This window comes from Eurosta solidaginis, chromosome 4 (assembly GCF_040869045.1).
Source record: "Eurosta solidaginis isolate ZX-2024a chromosome 4, ASM4086904v1, whole genome shotgun sequence".
Lineage (NCBI taxonomy): Eukaryota > Metazoa > Arthropoda > Insecta > Diptera > Tephritidae > Eurosta > Eurosta solidaginis.
Genome location: NC_090322.1, coordinates 63,422,193 through 63,445,928, shown reverse-complemented (window position 1 = coordinate 63,445,928; position 23,736 = coordinate 63,422,193). Strand labels below are relative to the sequence as shown.

The window sequence follows — 23,736 nt, the reverse complement described above, 5'->3', positions numbered from 1 at the left end:
AATATTTCTGTATTGAGGGGTGCCCTCAAGAGCTTCGCAGAGCTTCGGAAATTTCTTCGGCCTTCACAGTGAACTGAGTTACGAACTTTGAACTAGTAAATGGTTTAGAAAATAGTAAAAATAATAGAAATACCCATGCAACTAGTTCGATGGACAGAACGAACTAGAAATTAACTATTCTGAGGTCTGAAATTTTAACAATTTTTCCAGGTGAGTATAGTAGTGCATTCCCTCTTTGAGCTTTTGAATTCCTTAAACACAAAGTTTTAAGTACACTTATTGAATTTTGATATGTAACTCTTCATATGGCCTTAAAATTTGATACACCGCTTTCTTTTAAAACAAGAAGGGTTTGGTATGAAAAAAAAAATTCATTTATATCCCCGGGATCCCATAAAATTTCACTTGAGACAATTTATTGACCCGGACTTTTTATAACTAAATAAATAACTACTATAATAGATCCCTGCTAAGAAAATACTATGGCCGAGCTTCTCTTCCAATTTGCGTCATCCTCATTTTTAATTCATAGGCGGGATTGAACTACAAAGGACATCTTCTAGGCAGATGCACTTTCGCCGATGAGCTCTTCATGGCAGAAATGCGCTTCGACTGCTTGCTAAAGAACTACCGAGGTGTGACACTATTTAGAAACAACTTTTTTAAACTCCTTGGGTGTTGCTTTCGCGGGGTAGGCAATCGAGCTGCCATCACATGTCGGTGATCGCCTAAATAGTACTTTTGGTTTTCATTTGGATATTCTAGAGCAAGATAACATACTCTAGCTCGAAGTACTTCTTCTGAGTACTCCGTGGAGCACCTACTGGAGAATACTTTCCAATAAATCTCAAAAAGTTACCCAAGTCCATCAGTCATGGGAACATTTGGGGCTGTAATAATATACCAAATAATTGAAAAACGCTCAATTCTGGATTAATATTGAACAATCTTAGAAATAAATAATTCGATCACATCAGGCGACGTAAAAGCTTGATATTTACTTATAATAGCTATTCCAATGATTATATTTTCAGTGCACAGCTGACTCTAGAATAAGATGTAAGGAGGATTCGCTTTGCCTTGCAACGGTGCACGGGTTGCACGGAATGCATAGATTGCACGGATTGTAAAACCACAACAACAATATTCACGCAAGAGTTCATGCAGTTCGTGTAATTTGTGTTATGCTCAAATATGTATATTTTCGGGCAACGAATTGTAGGAAATTAAAATGTAACCTTGCTTCATCGGTATTCCTCTCGATCCTCTCATTTCGCTCACGAAAAACCTAAGATTGTTTTAATGATTTTTCGTAGCATTTTGTTATTTTTTATGTCAATATTTTAAAGCTTCTTACTGATTATGCTTTTACCCCCTATGGGGTGTAGTAATACAATTACTTTGGATATAAACCATCCGTGCACCAAGCGAGCCCGCCTATTGAAAAAAAAAAAATTTATTATACAACACTTAAGTACATACATTCATACTCACAAACAGAAACGCAAATGAATTGAGGCTTTTTTGTTCAACAGTAGGTTTAATTTTACAAATGCATCCAATAAGTTTAGAATTAATTAAAAAAAAAACTAAAACTTTCCATTCTCTCTATCCAAAAGGCTGACCAGATTTGTTATGCGGTATTGTGCGTTTTTTCATATGTCGCCGCTGGGCAGGAGCAGAAGAAAAATCCTGTCGTCATCACACCACAAATACAGGATATTCACGCCCAACAAAAACAACAACATGCCCAACAACAAAAGCAATTACAACACCACCAACAACAACAGCAACAACATACTCACCCAAGCACTAGTGGTGCCATCAGTCATCGGTCAAGTGCACACGTGACATCACCAAAGCTGGCGACTCAACCGCCCTGCTCAAGCGCCCCACCAACTTCACTGGCACAATTACCGCCACATCATGGGAATGGTAGAAATCCAACAATAACGATACGACACACAATACCGATGCGAAAACCATCTGTTACAACAGCTACTGTACAACCTCAGGCTGAATTGCCACATGCGTCACCGGCCAGAATTACCCCTACGCCTATGACAATAACAACTACAGCAAGCAGTACTTGGAACCACCCTCAACAACCAATCCGACAACAACATCAACCAAAAACGGCACCTGTTTCGTCACAACAACAACATCATCAACAGCCATCGCCACATCATATGACCGCTCATAATTCACTCAGTCGTACAAGTAGCGGTAGAAGTGGAACAGGTCCTTTGCCGCAGTTACCACCGCGTATTCCCTCACAAACCTCCACAGAAAGTTTGCACACATCCCCACCTATAACAAAGTTACGTGGCCCTCCTCCTATCGGTCCACCACCAGCTATACCACCGCGAACAAGTACAATGGCTCGTGCAAGCTCTATACAAGTGCATAGTTCGACAGCGGCTTCCACAGCAGCCAGTAATGCCATTGCAGGAGCACGTAACTTTGTACGTCAAATATCTGCTAGTTCCACACCGCCACAGTATACACCTCAAGCGCCACCACCATTTGTTATACCAAAACGACGCACCTCATTATCACGAGCATCATCAGTGGCGTGTGCGGGACCAACAGGTACACAGACAATGGGTAGTATCGGGGAGGGCGGGGGTAATCAACGACCATCATATGGTAGCATTAGCATGGGAACATCACAACAAATTCAAAATTATCAACAACAGTCGCCGAGTGCAGTTGCTGGAAATAAACACTGACGAAGGGGTTCATTCTTCCGATTTAGTAGCGGATGTGATGGAGGGGGACGAGGAAGTGGTGGTACAGGAGGCGGAGGAGGAGGCGGTCATAGCGGTGTAGAGCCTGCACCACGCGAAATGTGTCGTGCCATTTGCATTCCGTGGCTCTGAAAGGATGAAACGGAGTAGCATGACGCCAAGCACTGGCTTCTTAATTTTTATAGTACTTATTGAGCTTTAATTGTAATTCACACACATCACTACATTGTATAATCCTGCATCAAACTTTGAAGTTAGTGGGTCAAAAGTATTTAACCCTATTTAGAAAATATATTTTATGATGTAGCCCCAAAATTGAGTCCAGATAATATTTTAGGGTTCAAATTAAACCATCATAAAATTAAATTAAGTTAGAATGAGACGAATGCGTTTGCTTGTTTCAAGGCTACTCGCGAAAATGGTTTCCAGCGCCAATTTCCGCATGCAGTGACTTCTTTCAGCTTACCCTCTTTCATTGCTCAAAAATTAATCCGGCCAATGCAATCATTTCTGCTGTATATCATAGTGTAACGAATTTACTTGCAATTCCCCTTATTTGCAATCTTCTGCTGAATTCGAATCACTAAACTGTTGAATAAATAACTCCAATATTTAATAATGCAAAATGGCCTTTATTAAAGTACTTCACAATAACACTCAAACTTTGCAACGAATAGCTTGCTTAATAACCAAACTGATTGATAGCTCAAATGAAACTCCACTATCCAAAATAATACTGCTATTGCTCGCTAGATAGCGTCTGAATCGAAACTTCTTGACAGCTCAAATCAAACTGAATTACTTCTTACTCGCTTGCGCCGCTTTTATAGTTTACGCTGCATACATCTAGGCTCTTCTATTTCCAGAACTTACCAACTATTTCGTGTGTTTATAGTTCTCATATAGTTTCTACTTGCTACTTGTTTACAATTGTCTACTTTTCAACGTCTCTCAGATGTATGTGTTTTTGTAGTTTACAGTCTCTCGCACACACATAGGCGTATAAGTAAATGCATCTGTGTGTGACATCTTTCGGCTGCCTTATATATGTGTATACATGATTTGATTAATGACGCAAATACCGCTTAGCATGGCCTTAGCATCGCCTTAGTGATGGTATAGCTTAGTGATGCTAATATCCGTGACACTGCCCTCCACCTAAGTCTGTCCGTCCCGATCAGACGAATCTCTCGTTGTAACCGCTACTAACCTCTCCAAATGAACCACCCTTCTATTTCGTGGTTTCCCAATTGTTTGTATGCGGCAGATGGCATCACTGATCCTTTTTGCAACTTTGTACGGGCCTTCCCAACTGCACCAAAACTTGGAAGGAACACCTTTCCGCCGGTGAGGGTTGTACAACAGTACCAAATCTCACTCCAAGAAACCTTCCGAATTATTTTCCTTGTCGTACCTGTGTTTAATCTTACTACTCATTATCCTGGATCGTTCCCTCGCACTCTGTTGCTTGGCCAATGAACTACTTCGTAGAGCTTGCGCTTGACGGGTTGGCTTCGCATCATCATTATCGTCTGGACGTTTCACAACAGTAGTGCGCGCTGGCTTGAAACTACCCTCGCATTCTTTCTCGGAAATTCGTTGCTTCGTTTTCCTGCGTCTTTTAGGTTTTGTCAATGCCAGTGTTTCTCTCGCAGGTACTTTTGATTTTGCCTTATTTGGCCCATTCGAAATATCAACCTCTTCTTTTGACTTTCGTGGCATTTGTCGAGTCTTCTCCACCATTACTCGATTACTACTGAACCCTTTCTCCAACTTGAAGTTAAGTGGTATATCCTGGTTCTCATAACGTATCACCCTTCTCTGCATATCGATCTTGATGTCATGGTCAACCAAGAAGTCCTCCCAATATGACTTCTTCAACGATATTCGCCACAACGAATTTGTGTAGAACCGTGACCTTTCCAATCAAGACTTCACATATCACTTCTCCCTGAACTTGGTTATACTCGCCAGTGACCGTACGCAACTTTGCTCCAGGTAACGGTTTTATTCTCCTGTTGACCAAGTCAGATCGGATCAAGGAATGAGAGGCGCCCGTATCTACAGTCAGTACACGTTCTTTACCATCCACATTCCCTCTGACGGTAAGACTGCCCGATTTTCTACCAATTTGCAACACAGATATCACAGGGCATTCAATAGCTGGATCTAGCTCTCGATCTCTACCTCTTAGTCGCTCTTGCTCATCTCCTCCAGCTTTGCGTTTACGGCCACCCACATTGTTGGAACTATTAGGACCAAGATCGCAATGACGTGCAATGTGACCGGTCTTCCCGCATTTGAAGGCATTTGATAACTTTTTCACTCTGATTTTGCGATCCTTTCATCGCCTCCAATATTGCGTCTACCCACTCTGGCCTTTCTACTTCCACACGGCGTGCTTTGAAAACTGGCTTACACAGAAGCTTCGCTGTTTCCTGAATCAGAGCTTGTGACACCGTTTCTGCGAATTTTGGCTTTGGGTTTGCGTATGTAGCCCGCTTCGTTTCCACATCTCGTATGTCATTTATGAAGCTCTGGATTTTTACCCTTTCAGTGTATTCCACGGGTGCGTCCGCATTCGCTAAATGTGCTAGCCTTTCAATATCCGACGCAAACTCTTGCAATGTTTCACCAGGCCTCTGGAAGCGGTTCAGCAACTCCATTTGGTATATCTGTCTCCTATGCTCAGTTCCGTATCGTCTCTGTAGAGCGCCCATCAATGCTTCATAACAGTTCCGTTCGCCCTCTGGAATGGCTTGTAAAATCTCAGCTGCAGGCCCTTTCAACGCCATGAACAGTGCATCAACTTTATCTTCCACATTCCAGTTGTTCACTGCTGCGGTCTTCTCAAACTGTAGCTTGAAGACCTGGAAAGGAACAGAACCGTCAAAAGATGGAGTTTTTACCTTCGTGTTACTCGCTGAAGCAGCCGGCCGATTAAGTTGCAAGTCCTGTATACGACCTCTCAACGCATCCACCTCTGCCTCGAATTTTTCTTCAAACTGCGTTATTTTCTCGTCCATACGCGCTTCGAGTTTTGATGATATACGCGCCTCTTGCTTTTTCAGTTGTGTTTCCATCTTTGATGTAATCTGTGTCGACATTTCTGAAATACGTGTCTCATGTGATTCCAGCAGGGATGCCATATATGTCTTCTGCTGTTCCAGTTGAGATGACATTTGCGATGACATTTCTGAAATACGTGCCACCTGTGCTTCAATCTTCGCTGTTATACGGTTCTCCTGCGATTCCAGTTGCGATGCCATAATTGTGGATATTTGTGATGACATTTCTGTTATACGCGCCTCTTGCGCTTCCATCTTGGATGTTAAACGTGTCTCCTGCGATTCCAGCTGAGGTGCCACTGTCGATGTTTGAGCAGTTATTGCAGCCAATATCATGTTCAAGTCTGTGCTGGTAACTGTCTGCGATGTTTCGTTTTTCTCTTCAATTTTTGTTGTCTCCTCGCCATCAAGATGAAAGACATACTCTTCCACATCAATTCCTTCTACTTCCATTGCCTCTCGTAGCCGTGCCTGAAGTTCGAGTTTAACGCCGCTTGTATTCAATCCACGGCTCTCCAACTCCTTCTTTAGTTGCTGGATCTTCAATTCACTGAACTTTGCCATATCCTTGTTGTCCTCTGGAATTTATTCAACAATCCCACTTCTGACACCAATTGTAACGAATTTACTTGCAATTCCCCTTATTTGCAATCTTCTGTTGAGTTCGAATCACTAAACTGTTGAATAAATAACTCCAATATTTAATAATGCAAAATGGCCTTTATTAAAGTACTTCACAAAACACTCAAACTTTGCAACGAATAGCTTGCTTAATAACCAAACTGATTGATAGCTCAAATGAAACTCCACTATCCAAAATAATACTGCTATTGCTCGCTAGATAGCGTCTGAATCGAAACTTCTTGACAGCTCAAATCAAATTGAATTACTTCTTACTCGCTTGCACCGCTTTTATAGTTTACGCTGCATACATCTAAGCTCTTCTATTTCCAGAACTTACCAACTATTTCGTGTGTTTATAGTTCTCATATAGTTTCTACTTTTTTCAGCGTCTCTCAGATGTACATATCTGTTTTTGTAGTTTACAGTCTCTCGCACACACATAGGCGTATAAGTAAATGCATCTGTGTGTGACATCTCTCGGCTGCTTTATATATGTGTATACATGATTTGATTAATGACGTAAATACCGCTTAGCATGGCCTTAGCATCGCCTTAGTGATGGTATAGCTTAGTGATGCTAATATCCGTGACAATAGTTTGTAATAGGCTGAAAATAAAAAAATAAATTTTAATCTATCCCATAACAAAGATTTCTTTTTTGGTTTCTTGAAAAATTATGGTTGGAGCGTGCAAATTCTTTTTCGATTACCTTCATATGTCTTTTTAGATCCTTTAATTTAACTTTCCAATTTGCTGGCTCTGGGTCAATGTTTTTCTTGCAAAAACTAATAAAAACACAATTTTTTCGTTCTGCCAATATATTTCGAATTACCGTCGGTAATCGTCTTGAGGACAAAATTTATTTACACGTTTGTACTGCTTAACGTGAAGTATAATTTAATTTAATTTAAATAAATTTTAAGATAAAGCTAGTTTTAAATTTCTACAAAATACCAAGTGGTTTATCGTACATCAAATTTGAAAAGCTGTCAATGTTGGTTTCCAGATTGACGAAGACCTTCACATCCTTACGGAGCTGGTGGTGTTGACCAACGCCACCTGGCAAGTCCATATTAGCTTTGGAGGGACTTTAAACTCAGACATATCAGCAATTACATTTTGCGCCATCAAAGGCTGCATTGAAGTCGACAAAAAGAGTTAAATATCGATTCTAGTATCGTGAGTCTTCTACATATTGTGAAGATCCTGTCAAAAGTAGATTTACCAATCAATCCAATCTAATCAATTTGCTGATTCTTGGCTTCAATATATAGCTCAGTACTGTAGATTTGTCCTTATACGCGATATTAAGTAGACCGATTCCACGGTAACTAGCGCGATTTATGGAATCGTATTTCTTTTCATCTCCGCGTTTAAACAGCTTGGCGGGTATTTCACCATTATCCGGCGCCTTGTTATTATTTAGCCGAAATATTGCAATTGTCACCATCTTTGCCGGCAGCTGAAACGTGTATTTCATCATCAGCCATGGGGTATCATGCTCGCATTCTCCCTCGCTAGCTAGGAATGAGTAGAAATGCTCCCTCCACAACTTAGGGGCTCTGTGTACTTCGAGTACCAAGCCATTATCATTCTTGCAGCAATTAGCACCGGTCTTAAAAGCTTCTGTCATCCGGCGAATTTTTTTCGAGCATTATTCGGCTTTAATATCCCAAAAAGTAGTATTTGTTCAAGTTTGATATTGTCAAAGCATATGCCCATCACGGCTGATAGCTCAAATTATTGCACCAGTCGAAAAAACCTAACAAATTATGTTGCTATTACGACATAATGTAATAATTATATAATAAAAAAATCTTTAACTTTGAGCTCCATGCGGTGTACGGTAACCGCCGTCTATCAGCACCAAAACTTGTTATTATTTCTACTTCCTCTTCTTGTAACCATAAAAACACTAACTCAAAACTTTTGGGGAGTTTTATCGATGGTGAAAGCGCTTTTCTGAATATTGATTCGGTACTTTCCGGAAAAAGCTACAAATTAGATACTAGCCCTGATAGTCGGATTTTCTGTTTGAATAAAAAATCGTTGATTTAATTTTACATCCCCGTATACATATTGAAGTGAGTTTTTAGAAATTCTCGATAACTCCGCCCGCTGTTATCGTTCGAATCACTGAACTGTCCAATAAATAAACTCCTCATATGTTCGGTATATAAAATGTTCTTTATTTAGAGCATTACTATGGTACTAAAACTTTACATTCTACTCGCGTACTTCACTTATAACGAGTTAAAATCAAGGTCAATGACTCTTTCACAGACTGCGATGATTTTATACTCACAGGTGACTTGTTCGCCTATTTCTCTCAGGTTCTAGACTAAGTATCCCCAAAAACAGAAAGTGATTGCCCCTTCGCTTACGCAATGAGAGCACAATTATGCTATGAAATACAGACCCCTGGTCTAGACTTTTCGCGAAAAGCCTTATACATTATTTGATAAATCATTTCTCTCACATCTCTGCATCTCATATTCGCTGTTGTCTTCTATGTATGGCTGTGAGTAAAGCCGTCTGCGCTCTTTGTAGCTATGTACATGTGTGCGTAATGACGTCTGTTTTCTTAGCTGCTGTGTACATGACTGCGTAGATATTTGCTATATCATCTGCTTACATTGTTGCAGCATTTATGTTTTTACTAGCGGCATAGTGATGTTTCGGAATCGCATATATTCGCAGCAATATTTAAAAAACCAGAGATATTTTCATGAAACCTTTATACAGAATAAAGCTGAAATATGTACATTTTGTAATCCAGTAAACGATGTATACAAAGTCACTAGCATTGATTACTAAAAACATATATGTATGTAATACTCCTATATTGCTACAAACGGCTAGGTACATTCCCAAACATCAGAGTGCCGATATATTGCTATTTAAACATTTTTGTTTTTGTATTCAATAATCGAGTGTACCTAAATTAAAATTTTTTCTTGTCACACTTTGCTGCTACAATCACAAAAATTTTATAGGCTGTCTTCTTTTGATTTCGAATTCAAAACACATTGCGAGCAATTTCTATTAGCAGTATAGGATTATTACATATATGACTAAAAATTACAAAATTTATCACACTTATTGATGTTCTTATACCAGGGAATACACACATATATTCGAATTATTGAACAAGTACTTAATATCTAAATTTGCTAAACTATAAAAACTTAAGAACGGTTTAAAACCTCTTAAGAAATAACAAATAGTTCCACAACAAGCTTTAACAAATAAAAATAAAAACGAGGAAGTTAAGAAATAGCTTCATAGCAAAATATTATGAGCATTAAAATATTGATATGTGCAGAAATCGTTCGGAGATCTATCATCTATCTCTATTCCTTAGTGAAAAAATACTTAAAATAAGTTTTTGTTCCCACTATAGACTTGAAATACCATAGGTTTTCAAATTTCTGTCGTTGGAATTCATTTCAAACCAGAAACCCAATTTAATTGTTAAATTAAAAACTCGAAATTTATCAAAAAACGTTGCTTTTAAGAATTTTAAAACGATAATACAAGTATTTTTTTTATTTTTTTTTTGGATAATTTGATTTTTTTCCTTAGGATTGGAGTAACTACGGGAGACATGCGATCATGCGACTATATTTTGCAAAAGTATTAACGTGCACTTCTAACAAACTACTATCTCCATGTGACTCATTGGCAAGTAGTGCACAATTTCCTGGGCGAGTGAAATATTACCATTTTTATTTTTTCATAGTCCGACGGTAAGGTCCATCAGATATATCAAGGGAATCTGCCTCATATTCGCCCTTGTCGCTTAGCAATGAGAAAAAGTGTTACTTCCATAACTTAATTACACTCTGCACATCGGTCTTGAGACCTTCCGTGATTCGCAGAATTTTGTTGTTGCATTTCCGTTCAATATTCCGATCAGGCCCCAAATCATGCGCATGGGGATTTTGTTTGTTTGTTCTTGATGCCCAAATTTATGGTCCTAGTCGAAATTTGGACCTTCTACAGACACCGATCATTTTGTTATTGATTGATCTTTGATACTTACATTTAGCTCCAGGTTTTGTGAAGGCGAAGGGACTTTGTTTCTCAATTGCCTAATTAATCGAGTTACCAAATAAAGTCCTTTACCTTGTTACGTACGGGTTTTGGGTGGACGCGCCTACTGCCTATCTTCGCGAAGAACTCCTCGCCTTCAGCCCCTCAACTTTCCATGCCCGGTCTGCCACGGGGTACGCTTGCTCACGCACGAGCTAGCTCGCCGGACCGTGGGTTCTTGTGGCACCGCGGCATGACCGCACCATACAAAAAATTCGTACCCTCCTTTGTTTATCACCCATTCGATGGGCACAACACTCAGAACTCCCGTTTGCATGCTTAACTTACCATGACTCCTCCGAAGTTTGCAGCTGCCGATGGTGTTATTTGGCCAGCCCTCTTATTCCCTCCCTTCCATGGTCGGCAGTGGCCTTATGGTTGCCGGCCCCAATGTTCTACCTACAATTGTCTATCCCCTCATGTCACCCGTCCTTCCCCTCCCTGTCCGTCCGTCTGACCACATCACATCCGAAATCAAATACCACCAACCTAAATTAATTAGCAATTCATTGTAAATTTATTGACAAATTAATTCACATGTTTGTATTCACACCAACGTGTGGTCCTTATTTACTATGTATTTATTACATACTATATGAGCCTTACGATCGGCCCTCGTAACCCTATAAAGCTACAGTGCTTTTGTTAATAAAAATGTGAAAAGAAAGAATTATGGAAAATTCGAAGCTACTCAAACGTGTCGCCTAGTCTCATCTTTTTGGCCCAGTTCGGCCCGACGATTGAAATTATCAATGCTTAAAAGAAGTTGCCCAACGCGGCCAAAGAGAAGCGGTTTGAGAAACCGCAGGGTACTGAGCGTGTAATCCACGCCTGGGTTTTGGCAGCCTACCTCCTACAAGACGTCTTGCTCCGGTGAGCGCTAAAACTACGGGTGTATCCCTACAATTTCCCCCCGCCCTCTCTTCCTTTTACTTTAGGGGTGCCCCTGCACACTTGTTCACACGCATGAAACCGTGCGACTCACAAACATTACTATGATGAATTCAGTCAAACTATTATTAAAATTTCTCTCCTTGAGGAGGAGAGGGAAACAAAAGGCATGCGCACTCTAATGTGCAGATAAAATTGTATAATGAAAGTTCAATGTATTGGCAAACTACAAGCTGTTCGCGGTGATCTCGCAACTATTTATGCACTCCAATGTGTTGTGATGCCGCGGGAGCAACAGCTGTGGCAAAGATCTATGCAGCTCCCCGCCGATCTGTGATGGTTTCCATGCAAAAAAACTTCAAGACACTCTCACCTGGTATATTTGCTAGCAATCTGCCCCGGCACTTCCCGTTTGTGCCGTGGGTACCGGGTAGTGACTTGCCTGCTGGCGATTTGTCTATCCAAAGGTGCGCTTTTTTAGTAAGTAGCGGATTAGTTAGGTGTCCAGTGCACTGAATATGCTGTGTCCAAAAAAAATTGCAGCTATTACAATTCGCTGCCGGCGGTGCCCACACTTGTTTGTGCCAATCAGCTTTAATAGCTTAATGCTGCCTGTCGTGTTGGCATACCAAGGTAGCTTCTTATTTAGAGCACGCGATGGAGCCTGCAAATTGACTTTTGTTGCTTTTTTTTCCTTTTTTTTATTAGTTTGTGATCTAATTTTTGATCACGTCCAACTCCTTGAGTAATCACCGGAAAGAGGACAGAATTTTCGCGAAGCTCGTGGCAGCTATTGCCTTATTTGCAGAAATGTCAAAAACAGCTGAGTTGACTGCGTTCGCAACATGTAGTTCAAGGTTGTTGCATTAGCTTTAACATGTTTGCAGCCAGTGTTAGCAGAAAGGTCGTTGAAATAAACAGGGTGACCGCAACAACCTTTTAGAAATTATGGAAACCAACATTAGCATGGTTACTAAAACTAGATTTTTATAATTATTTTCATGATGACTCTTTACATAACGTAAGCCCAATCTCAAATAGCCTAGTATATTGCAAAGGCTGAACCAAACCGTAATTAAACCTATTTTCTTCACACTCAAAATCTTTGAGATCATCCATCATCTTGCTCAATGTAACAGTAGATAGTTCGAAAGCGAGCTGCTCATAAACCGGCGTATCATCTTAAATTATGCAAAACATAGCTAATGAGACTTCGAAGACTCAGCTCGATAAGTGATCTTGGTACACTCCGGTGGAAGTTTAAACTGAATTGGGATAAACAGGTTATTAAAAACTTGGTTTCCCGGCTTATCAATAAGCGTAAGTGTCTTCTGGAAAGATTTTTCTGAGGTGCTTTATTATGGACGTATAAAGTCATCTCTACCAGCATTGTATACTAAAAGCTATAAAGCAAAGAAATCAATAATATCTTCTCTAAATTTTATTAAAATAACAACTTTTAATGCCAACGAAAAAACATACTGTAACGAATTTACTTGCAAATCCTCTTATTTGCAATCCTCTGCTGAGTTCGTATCACTAAACTGTTGAATAAATAACTCCAATATTGAATAATGGAAAAATGGCCTTTATTAAAGTACTTCACAATAACAATTATACTTTGCTACTCGCTGGCTTAATAACCAAACTGATTGATAACTCAAATGAAACTCTACTATTGGCCGCCAGATCGCGTGCTTAATCAAACTGATTGATAGCTCAACTCAAACTGAATTACAGCGCCTCTACATCTGTTGCCTTTTATACTCTTTGGTGGTTGGTGGTTTCCTCGTTCGCATTTTTCCAGAATCTACTAGCATTGTCCATGAGCTCTCAAACTTCTCAGCTATAACTAAAATTGCACAATTTTATACATCTTTTAGGCGCTTCCAGAATCTACTAGTCCAGTAGCTCTCAAACTTCTCAGATATATGCATGTGTTTGCGCATTGACTCTCCGCTGCTCGTATTCGTACATGGTACATATGTGTAGACGCAATTATTTATTCGTTTATGTAGATACATAAAGATTGAATTATTGATGTGAATGTTTGTAGTTTACAGTCTCTCGCGCGCACATAGGCGTATAAGTAAATGCATCTGTGTGTGACATCTCTTGGCTGCCTTATATATGTGTATACATGATTTGATTATTGACGTAAATATCGCTTAGCATGGCCTTAGTGATGGTATAGCTTAGTGATGCTAATATCCGTGACAATACATATTTATTGATCATAATAATTATCAAGCTACATATGTATGTACGTAAAAAATAAACGTTGACAAATAATTATTGAAAGAAAAATAAAAACTAAACGTTGACAAAAAATTACTACTGAATAAAAATTTTTCAATTTTCATTCAAAAATTATTATGAAGCAACGTGTATGCCAAGACGAAACAAATTTAATCAATTAGCCATGCAGAAGAACTCAAGTCAAAACAAATTTTCGTTGATTTCAATTAACTGACATCTTGTGTACCAACGCGTTCAAGAAGAAGCAATCAGCTGATGGAATGACACCACCTGGTACTGAATCACCTTGGTTTATGCGATAACACATATAACTATTATGCCCGTTTCAAACCAAATGCTAAATATTTAAAAATAATACATAAAAAATAAGAATAAATCTAATTAGCGCAAGCTGAACAAGAAAATTGAAGGCAATCTAGATAGGAATATGATATTAATATACTGTAAATAAAATGAACCATTTGTATGTAATGTGTGTATGTATGTTATTTAAATTAAGATAAAAAGCTTTCTATGTGTTATTAATTCGTACAAATAAAAATGTTGATATCGTTATTTTGCAAATAAAGCTTAAAATTCACTAATAAATATAAAAATGTACTTAGATATAATTAAATATTACACAACTGCGAAGGAATTGTCAGGGAAATGTACGAATATTTGAAAAGTTCACAAAGTAGAAAAAGTATAACTCAATCGATGTACATACATACAAAGCAACTTGATTGTATATTTCTAAAGTAAAAGTTGCTCATGAAATGCTTTGTAAATTATAATCCCAACTCAGCGCTGGAATCGCAGAGATTGAAAATATGTACTTTCCCATTTCTTCATTAAATAATTACTTATGCGTGCTGCACGAAATAATTTAAAAGAATACGAGTATTACTTGAAATCATTAATAGATGAGAAAAATATTTAAAAGCACATTTGCATGTGAATCAAAATGTAGGTATTAAGGACTTTTTTAATTTATTACTTTCACATTAAAAAAAATCACGTGGGACAAAATTTTTAAAGCGCGCCACCTAAACAAATTTTTAATTGGATAACGTAAATTGTTCACTTGTCTGATAATGATCCAAATGTTAACATTTCCCCTATACTTTGTTTTAAAAAAAATTGCGAATTTAAAGTTATATTGGTCATAACATCTGAACGGGTAAAAATATTTCAACAATTTTTGATTTGAATAAACCGTAGAACTCTATACTTTAGGCACAAGCTTTTGAATTTCTGGAAGAGATACTGTTTCTAGTATTTAGCAGGAAGTGCTAATATTTGACCCTTTTTAATCCAAGGTAACTATATATGTATGTAGGTTATCCCAAGTATAATCTGTTTCAGATGATCCGCCTTAAAAATATTGTCGCCATGCCATAACAGAAATTTAATTTAAATTGCAAATAACAAAAAAAGTTTAAGCTTTAATTTAGGAAAGTATTACTGTAAATGGAATCAAAGTGTAGTAAACACAAAGTAATAAGGGGATTACCAAGGTGCAAGGTGAATGGATTGTTTATATTCTCCGACAAAATTATGCAAGTTATTACAGGCATCAATAAGAAATGTCAAAAAATTGCACATAAAATAATATCACAATCTTTTCGTGAGCGAAATGAAAGGAATATATATGGTTGATTTCATTTCCTACGATTCGTGTTTTAAAAATATACAAAACGCATTGCGTTTGCGTAACTCACGAACATATTGTAACGAATTTACTGCAATTCCTCTTATTTGCTACCTTCTACTAACGTTCGAATCACTAAACTGTTGAATAAATAACTCCACTATTAAATAATGCAAAATGGCCTTTATTCAAGTACCTCACAATAACACTACTACTTCTCGACAGATAGCGTGCTTAAATCAAACTGAATCTATGATTGCTCAGATTGCGCTCTTTTATACTCTTCGATTTCCTCGTTCCATACTTCTAGGCGTTTCCAGAATTTACTTAGTTACCAGCTATAAAATTATAACTACAGATGCACGTATATAGTTTCTCATATGCGCGTGTATATGTGTGAGTGATACTTGCACAAATAATTGCCTAATTTCGTGAGTATCTCAGATATATGCATGTGTTTGTGCGTTGCTCTCCGCTGCTTGTATGGACATATGTGTAGACATAACGATTAATTTGGTTATGTGCATACAAGTCATTTCTCAGTATCGGCTTAGAGATAATAGTATCCCTTAGTGTTGCTAGTATTCGTCACAATATGTATACGAACTTTTTTGCCATGACCGAGATAAGTACATATGTGTTGCGACAATACAAAACATATGTTGACACGTCAAGCCGAAATGTCACGCAGAACAAAAACGGATTTCATATCGTTTTTCGCGTATATTCTTTTTTGTTTTGACTACAAAACCCGTTAAATCCATTATTCCATGCATGTTTCCTTTTTTTAACGTAAACAAATTGCTAAAATGCTGTACGCTGGAAGATCATAATTATAATGCAATAAATATAATCCACGAAAATTGGAACAATAAAGAATATATATAATATGTCAAATATAAAACTTATTAATGATTATTGTTTCATTAAAAAATAACTAAATTGTACAATAAATATTCTCTAACACTAAAGACTTGTTTTTAATTGTTTATTTATTTTCTTTTCGCAGCTTATGAGGTGTTGACACTAATCAATTTTGTTGGCTGGCCAAAGCTTGCTTAAACAAATTTTCTTTCTTTTTTTTTCATTTGATTGATTTTTTTCGAAAATGATTGATATATCAGATGGTGGCAAAGCGAATTCAACTCGATTCGCCGTACAGAAGAATGTCTAATCAAATGAAAATTTGTATTGATTTCGATTAACTAACATCTTGTGTACCAAGGCGTTGTTTGGATATTATCAGGAAGAAGCCATCAGCTGATGGGATAACAGCGCCTGTTACTGGGTTCGCCTTGAATCAACTAAGAAAAAACGGGAAGTATGCAAGTTTTTCTTTTTGGACTACACATTTTTCAGTTTAAGCCCAAAAAGTTTATATTCATACTCAGAATGTAAGTTCGAAAATACCAATTAAAATTCGGAAAGTCTCAATTCAAAATCACAAATTACAACTAAAAATGAAGAAATTACAAATCAAGTTTTCATTAAAAATTCAGAAAATTCAACTGCAACTTCAAGTTGAGAAAGTTACATTTCAAACTCAGAAAGTTATAAGTTGCATATACAATTGTAATTTTTTGAGTCCCTGTGAAAAATTCTGAACTAGAATTGTAATTTTCTGAGCTTCATAAGTTTATTTACTTTCTGAATCAGCAATTAATAGGGTGCTTAAGGTACCAGTGCCTATCCTTAAAAACTGGGGACCTCGCTAGTTCAGCACTAGTACAATCAGTTGCAGGAATTTATCGATTTCTTTTTTTTCTCATTCCGAAATACAACGCTGGGTTTTAGCGTTTTACGAAACGAAAAATTTAATTGAATAAAAAAATTGTAGGCTTACCAACTTTGTTGCATATCATTTTTGGTAAGTAGCCAACTTTCAAAATCAAAAAGAAATATATCAAAACCCATAAACGTAAACAGAGTTTTACTTTATATGTTAAAAAAAAGGTAAGTCTTTTTTTATTTATTTATTTATTATTTAAAGTCGACGACAAACTATGGTCGACTGCATAATATAAAAGATATATAAATATACAACTCAAAAGATAAAATTTAAGATATATCGAGATTTCAACAATGTTACATTACAAACAAAGATATATTAATGAACATTACACTTTAATTTCAGAATATAATAATAATAAGAAATATGAGCAGAAATAAGATCTTATACCGAGATCTTATACTGGCGGAATGCATCAGATTCCGCTCAGCATAATTTCGGAATGCAGTGGATTCCAATCTTGCTGTTGGAATGCAACAAGATTCCAATCAGCATGTCATGGGAATCCGGCAGTGCTAAGAGTAGTGTAATGAGGATACGCCATCACAAGGCATAAAAAAGTAACATGGCCTGTGTTGTTGGAATGCACCGGAATTCAATCAGCTCGATGCCTGATCCATAAGATTATACTGCCGGAATCAATACGATTCCGGTCAGTGACTCATGACAAAGCATGTTTTTTACGTTGTTGGAATGCACCAGATGTTCCTTCTTAATGATACATGTTGATAAATGTTCCTCCATCCTTAAACGAGATAGTTCCTGTTTTTTATGGAAGAAATATATGCCGGCAAATTAAATTAAATTAACTTATTTCTCTTAAATTAGATAGGCAAGTATTGCATTACGTATAGTGGCAAAAGTACATTCAAGACTGATACAGCTATACAAGTCATTGTAGTACGCGCACCAGATAAGAAGAGGATTATTTTTAGCAAAGTTTCGTCGGCAAAGGGGTAAATGAAAAGGAACGTAGTGTCTGGATACTCTACGCTGAACCGCAAAAAACAAGCGGCTGAGAAGGTCCGCAGAATCAATTTCTCCAATAATGAGCTTATGGATGAACAATACCCCCAGTAATATTCTCCGATTTTCCAGAGTGGGTAAGTTAATAAGAAGAAGTCTACTTCTATATGGAGGAAGGTGGAGGCTTGAGTGCTAATTAAGGCCGCGCAGTGGGAATATCAAAAATTGCTTTTGAACTGACTCAAGACGCTTTATATGCTTTTGAGAAAGAGGGGACCAAACGCATGAGCAATACTAGAGTATTGGACGAATCAGCGATGTGTAAAGAACCTTAGTGAGGTACGGATCATCGAGCTCTTTAGCCCACCTTTTAACATCTTTAGTTTCAACTTCAAACTGCAGATTTATCAGGCGCCGTACTATGGGGTAAAATGGAAAAAAATTGCTTCAAAATCTCACCAACTGTTAAAACTAAGAACATTTGAAAGGGGGCAATTTTTCGCCGATATGGTAAAAGTCAAACATTGAAAACAAAACTAAAGCTTTTTTTCTTAAAAATCAATCCTACTATAGATTTTGAGTTTCTGAACTCAAATCTGCAAAAGGAACTATAGCTATAGCTTGCCACAGAAATTTTCACCACAATCACATATTCTCCGGTTATCATGTTTTTCTAGTAATTTGCCCTTATTTTTTTTTTATTTCGCCGAACGAGTTTTTTTTATATTTTTGATATTTGGACAAGCCAGTTTTAAAAGAAATTAACTAAAAAACGGCTAGTCCCTGAAATATTGTTGCTGATATCAAATTTAGCCTTTAGAAATATCATTTTGGGATGAACATCGATCTTCGTCTAGTTCAGAAATTACGAGCGTTTTGAGACCCGTATGCGAGATCTAAGTTTAAAACCTAAATAAAGCGCCTTCCTGCTGAATAAGTGTTAGCTAAATTTGTATTGCCTTAAATTGGTTTTCGAAAAAAAAAAATGTTCTCTTATTTTCGTTTTGGGTTGATGCTACAATTATTTGGAATCAGTTTTTCTTTTTGAGAACCGCATCCTTGCTGATCACGCCCAAGGGCGTCCCGTGATCTGCGCATTAGAGTCCCCCCACCCACTACCCTCTAGAAGCCACGCTGCTCATCAAACCACAACAAGTACCTGCTGCTGCTCGCGCTCCATGGCGCCACCAGGTCATACGGCCGCTCCTACTCATAACTGCAATCTCCGTAGTAGAGTAGGTAGCAATGCCGAGCGTCAGTCCCTGCCCACTTCTTCTTCTCCCCATCTTTCCGGCACTAGCTAGTCAACTGTCAGGGAAAAAGACTCTTACTCCCTACTACCTTCTGCACCGTTTGCCAGCACAGAATATATATATATGTTTGCGACATCTGCCCAATGCAGCTCCTGCCTTGGACGGTGCCACTTTCCTAGATGTTCTGGTCTCAGCGACGACATCCTCCCCACGGGTTTCATCGCGCCATTCTGCCAGGCCGCAAACCCAACTACACCGGGTACTCCAATGCTCACCCAGGGACGTCCAGTCCCAGGCTCAAAACAGCACTTGCGTCCTTGCCTCCATCAACTCAGGCGTAGTCACCCGTCACTTACCCCCAGAGTAACGACGTCTCCCCCATTGCATTTCAGAATACTGCAGTTAAACTGTGATGGTCGATTTTTTGAGCCGGCACAACATCCACATTTCTGCGACAAATGAGACGAAACTCACTGCAATATCTGCTTTACAGACCTACTCTGAGTGTAACGTCCACAGAAAAGATCGCGAGAGCGAAAATGGAGGCGGTCTCGTGTTTATCACCCATCACTCAGTTTAATATAATATATTTGATCCTGACATCGGCCGCATGGGACAGTGTCCTTTAACGACAAGGCATATCTGTCCGGTCCGACGATGTTAATTTAGAGATCATCAACATCTAAATCCCTCTGGCGATAATCGCATTATCTTAGGCCCACCACGATCTATGGCATTCTAACCTACAGGCGGACAGCAGGGATGAGATGTTGGCGGACCACATAGAAAAAACGACGTTCTGCCCGATAAACGCCCCCACTCGTATGGTAGGAAGCTGTCCGAGTTCGCCAAACTTATCAATTGTGCGCGCAGGACTAGTAAACTGTGTCAACTGGCAGCGGATGGTAACATTAGCATCCGACCACCTACTCACACTCCTTTCACTCGAGCGATCTGCCGAAAGCGACCACTGAATAACGTACTTTCATCAATATCAAGAAAGGAAAGTGTGATGATTACAAAATGTATACTGGCAATCGGTTTGTTGCCCTTCCTATCCCGCCTGATGACCGTCAAGGGGAGCGTGCTTTCCGCAAGGTCAATAAATCCGCTTCGACTCGGTTTATTCCCGCCGGAAGAATTCGGAAATCCGGCCACATTTTCCAGCGGAGGCCGCTACTCTAGCGAGAGAACGTGATCGTATAAGCAGCAACGCATCAGATTGCTAGTGGATGAACACAAGCGGGCGAAATGGGAGGAGCACTTAAAGAATTAAAACCTCTCTGTCGGTGTAGGTAAACTATGGTCCACAGTAAAGTCCATATGGAACCCGACTAAGCACAATGACAAAATCTCCATCGCCTTCGGCAATAAAGTGCTGTCAGATGCAAAAACATGCGCGAGCGCTTTTTCGCCGACAATATGTAATGCATTCTACGGTTGACGAAGCCAGATGGCGGACCAACAGACACGCACACAGGCATAAATACAGCGTGTGCCCAATTGCCATCACCGCCATAGATGTCGAATATGCCATCGTTCACGCTAAACGATCTAAGGTGCTAGGCCCAGACGGCATAGCCATGCCAATGCTTAAAAACTGGGCAGCGAGAGATTTAATTACCTAGCGCATGTCTTCAACCTGTCCCAGTCCACCTTCGTCATCCCAGAAAAATGGAAAATGACCAGGGTGGTTCTGCTTTTAAAGCCTGGGAAACCTGCAAACATAGGAGATTCTTATCGTCCGATATCTCTCCTACCGCCAGTAGCCAAGACACTTGAAGCCTTTCTGCTTCCCTATTTCAGTGCGAATTTGCTTCTTGCGTCATTAGAATGGATTTCGAAAACTACATAGCACTACCATCGCGCTAAACGCAATTAACACGGAAATAAATTGCGGATTAAATCAAAAACCCCACCATCGGACAGTACTCGTTGCGCTAGACCTGTGAAAACCTTTTGATACAGTCAACCACGCCACGTTACTGCAAGACCTGGAACCACCAACAGAAGGTGTCTCTATCGTTTCCAACGCGATGACTGCACAATAATGGCCACAGCCCCAGGTCCACACAATAATGAGGTTTGTTATAAAACTAACAGCTATCTCCCTGATCTCTCCAGTTTCTTCGCCTCGCGACACCTAGAACACAGCCGTATGAAGCAAAAAAGCACAAGCAGGTCCTCAGTGATATCCACAAACAGGCATCGGACCTCTATGTCAGAAATTGCCCAGCGAATCCAGTTCTTCAAGAAAAATACCCAGAACTTGCAGAAGAGAAACGCAAGCTCCATAAGGAAACGCGCGTAACTGTAGATCAACTTCGATCTGGATACTGTAACAGGTTAAACTATTACCTATCCAGAATCAACCCCAACATACTGTAACGAATTTAGGGCAATTCCGCTTATTCCAAATCCTCTACTAACGTTCGAATGACTAAACTGTTGAATAAATAACTCCACTATTCAATAATGCAAAATGGCCTTTATTAATGTACTTCACAATAACACTTCTACTGCTCAACAGATAGCGTGCTTAAATCAAACTGATTACTGATTCTCAGCTTTACCTCCTTTTATACTCTGTGATTTTCTCGTTCGCACACTTCCAGGCATTTCTATTTCTAGAATTTACTACCAGCTATAAATTTCTCAGCTATAACTACAGATGCACGATTTTAATAGCTTCTCGCACAGCCCATGCGCGTGTATATGTGAGTGATACTTCCACAGATGATTGCCTACTTTTGGGAGTATCTCAGATAGAGTTATATGCATGTGTTTGTGCTGTTCTCTCCGCTGCTTGTATGGACATATGTGTAGACATAATGATTAATTTGTTTACGTACATACAAGTGTGGCAGCTTGCTTTATTGTTTTTGTGGCTTTATTTACTCAGATTAGTTTCAGATTAGTTCCAGATTAGTGATGTGAGTATCACTTAGTGTCACTAATATTCGTTACAATAGAAAATGTATGGTTTGCTTGCAATGTGTCCCCACATGACACCAACCATCTCTTCAATTGTAATGTAGAACCCATGCCTCTAACACCCTTCTCATTATGGTCCACTCCTGTTGAAACAGCAAGTTTCCTTGGACTCCCGTTAGAGGACATTGATGACAATTTGTGATCGGTGGCACCTATTGGATGGGGCGAAGCACTGCCACAACAAAAACAACTACAGATAATTCACTTGAAGGAATTCACAATCATTGGAAGCCATGGAAACAACATAAATCTAACAATTTTACTTGAACACGACCCTCTTGTGAATTGCACAAATAAATTTTTTGGAAAATTTCATTCATATTAAAATTCAAAAATTGTAACAGTGTGCTGATTTTTGCGAATTTAGATGTAACCGAGCGGGTGTTGGTGTGTTCTTTTGCAAGTCGTGCATTATTACCAATTCCATAGATTTATCTCTTATGCATATAAACAAGGTGCTAAAAATATAGAACTGTTCAACTAATGTTGATATCGCATTCATGCATAGATATCTGTGTTTTATGAATAAAGCTTTATCAAAACGAGTTGATAATGTACAAACTGAATTTTTAACACATTTATATTAGCTCCACATGTACATATGTTTGTAAACAGACAGATTTAATTCAAACTTTGTACATTTATCAATGGTGGTGGGGTGACACAAGGTCAACGGACACAGAATCAATTGACCTTATGACGACTTCAAACGGCCATAAGGTATATTTTAATTTTCGCACGAATCAAGGACCGATGGCATTAAAATAAGTTGATGATGTGACTTAAATTCAACGGACATAAGGTCAGTTAGCTTCATGAACACTTCTAATGGCATTAAGGTCAGACGAAACTTTACATATGTATCTAGAACCAATGGCAATGTAATGATTTAGTACCGGAGTGACTTAAGGTCAACGGACATACGGTCAATTGAACTTATGACCACTTAAAATGGCCATAAGGTCAATTGAGACTTTGCACACGTATCAAGGCCTTACGGCCAATTAACTTTGTGAATTTTGTGTAGTGGACATTTAAGAAATTTCCGTTTGACCACTTCGGGGAAAAGGCCATAACCATACTTTTAATGAATATAAGTTTTGTTCTGTGAAACACAAAAATTATCAAAGTTATTTATTATTTATTATTATTATTGTATAAGATACCTGCTCACAATAACAATTAAAAGCGATCATAATGCACTTAAAACATGAGAAAACTTGTTTAAAATATATTTCATTAGCGTACCTGTAGACTTTGTCATGCCCTACTTCATATATGTACATATCTATGTATTGATGAACTTGTAAATGCGACAATGTTCTAAACTGTTCTATGCACGGGTGCCACACAATGTTTTCACAATTCATCGAAAAAAGGGCCACACCTCAAACATAATGACCAAATTTTTATT

General features: G+C 38.5%; 1 protein-coding gene across 13 annotated transcripts in view; it reads left to right on the top strand.

Annotated features, from left to right (window-relative positions):
• Rab3-GEF (Rab3 GDP-GTP exchange factor) overlaps positions 1–16,291 on the top strand; it is a 304,714-nt gene extending 288,423 nt beyond the window's left edge. For all 13 annotated transcript variants that reach the window (XM_067781899.1, XM_067781887.1, XM_067781888.1 and 10 more), the window contains one exon: positions 1,620–16,291. In XM_067781899.1, coding sequence (XP_067638000.1) covers positions 1,620–2,732 — 1,113 coding nt within the window. In that variant the 3' untranslated portion in view covers positions 2,733–16,291. The remainder of the gene's footprint in view (positions 1–1,619) is intronic.
• Positions 16,292–23,736: the final 7,445 nt, after the last annotated feature.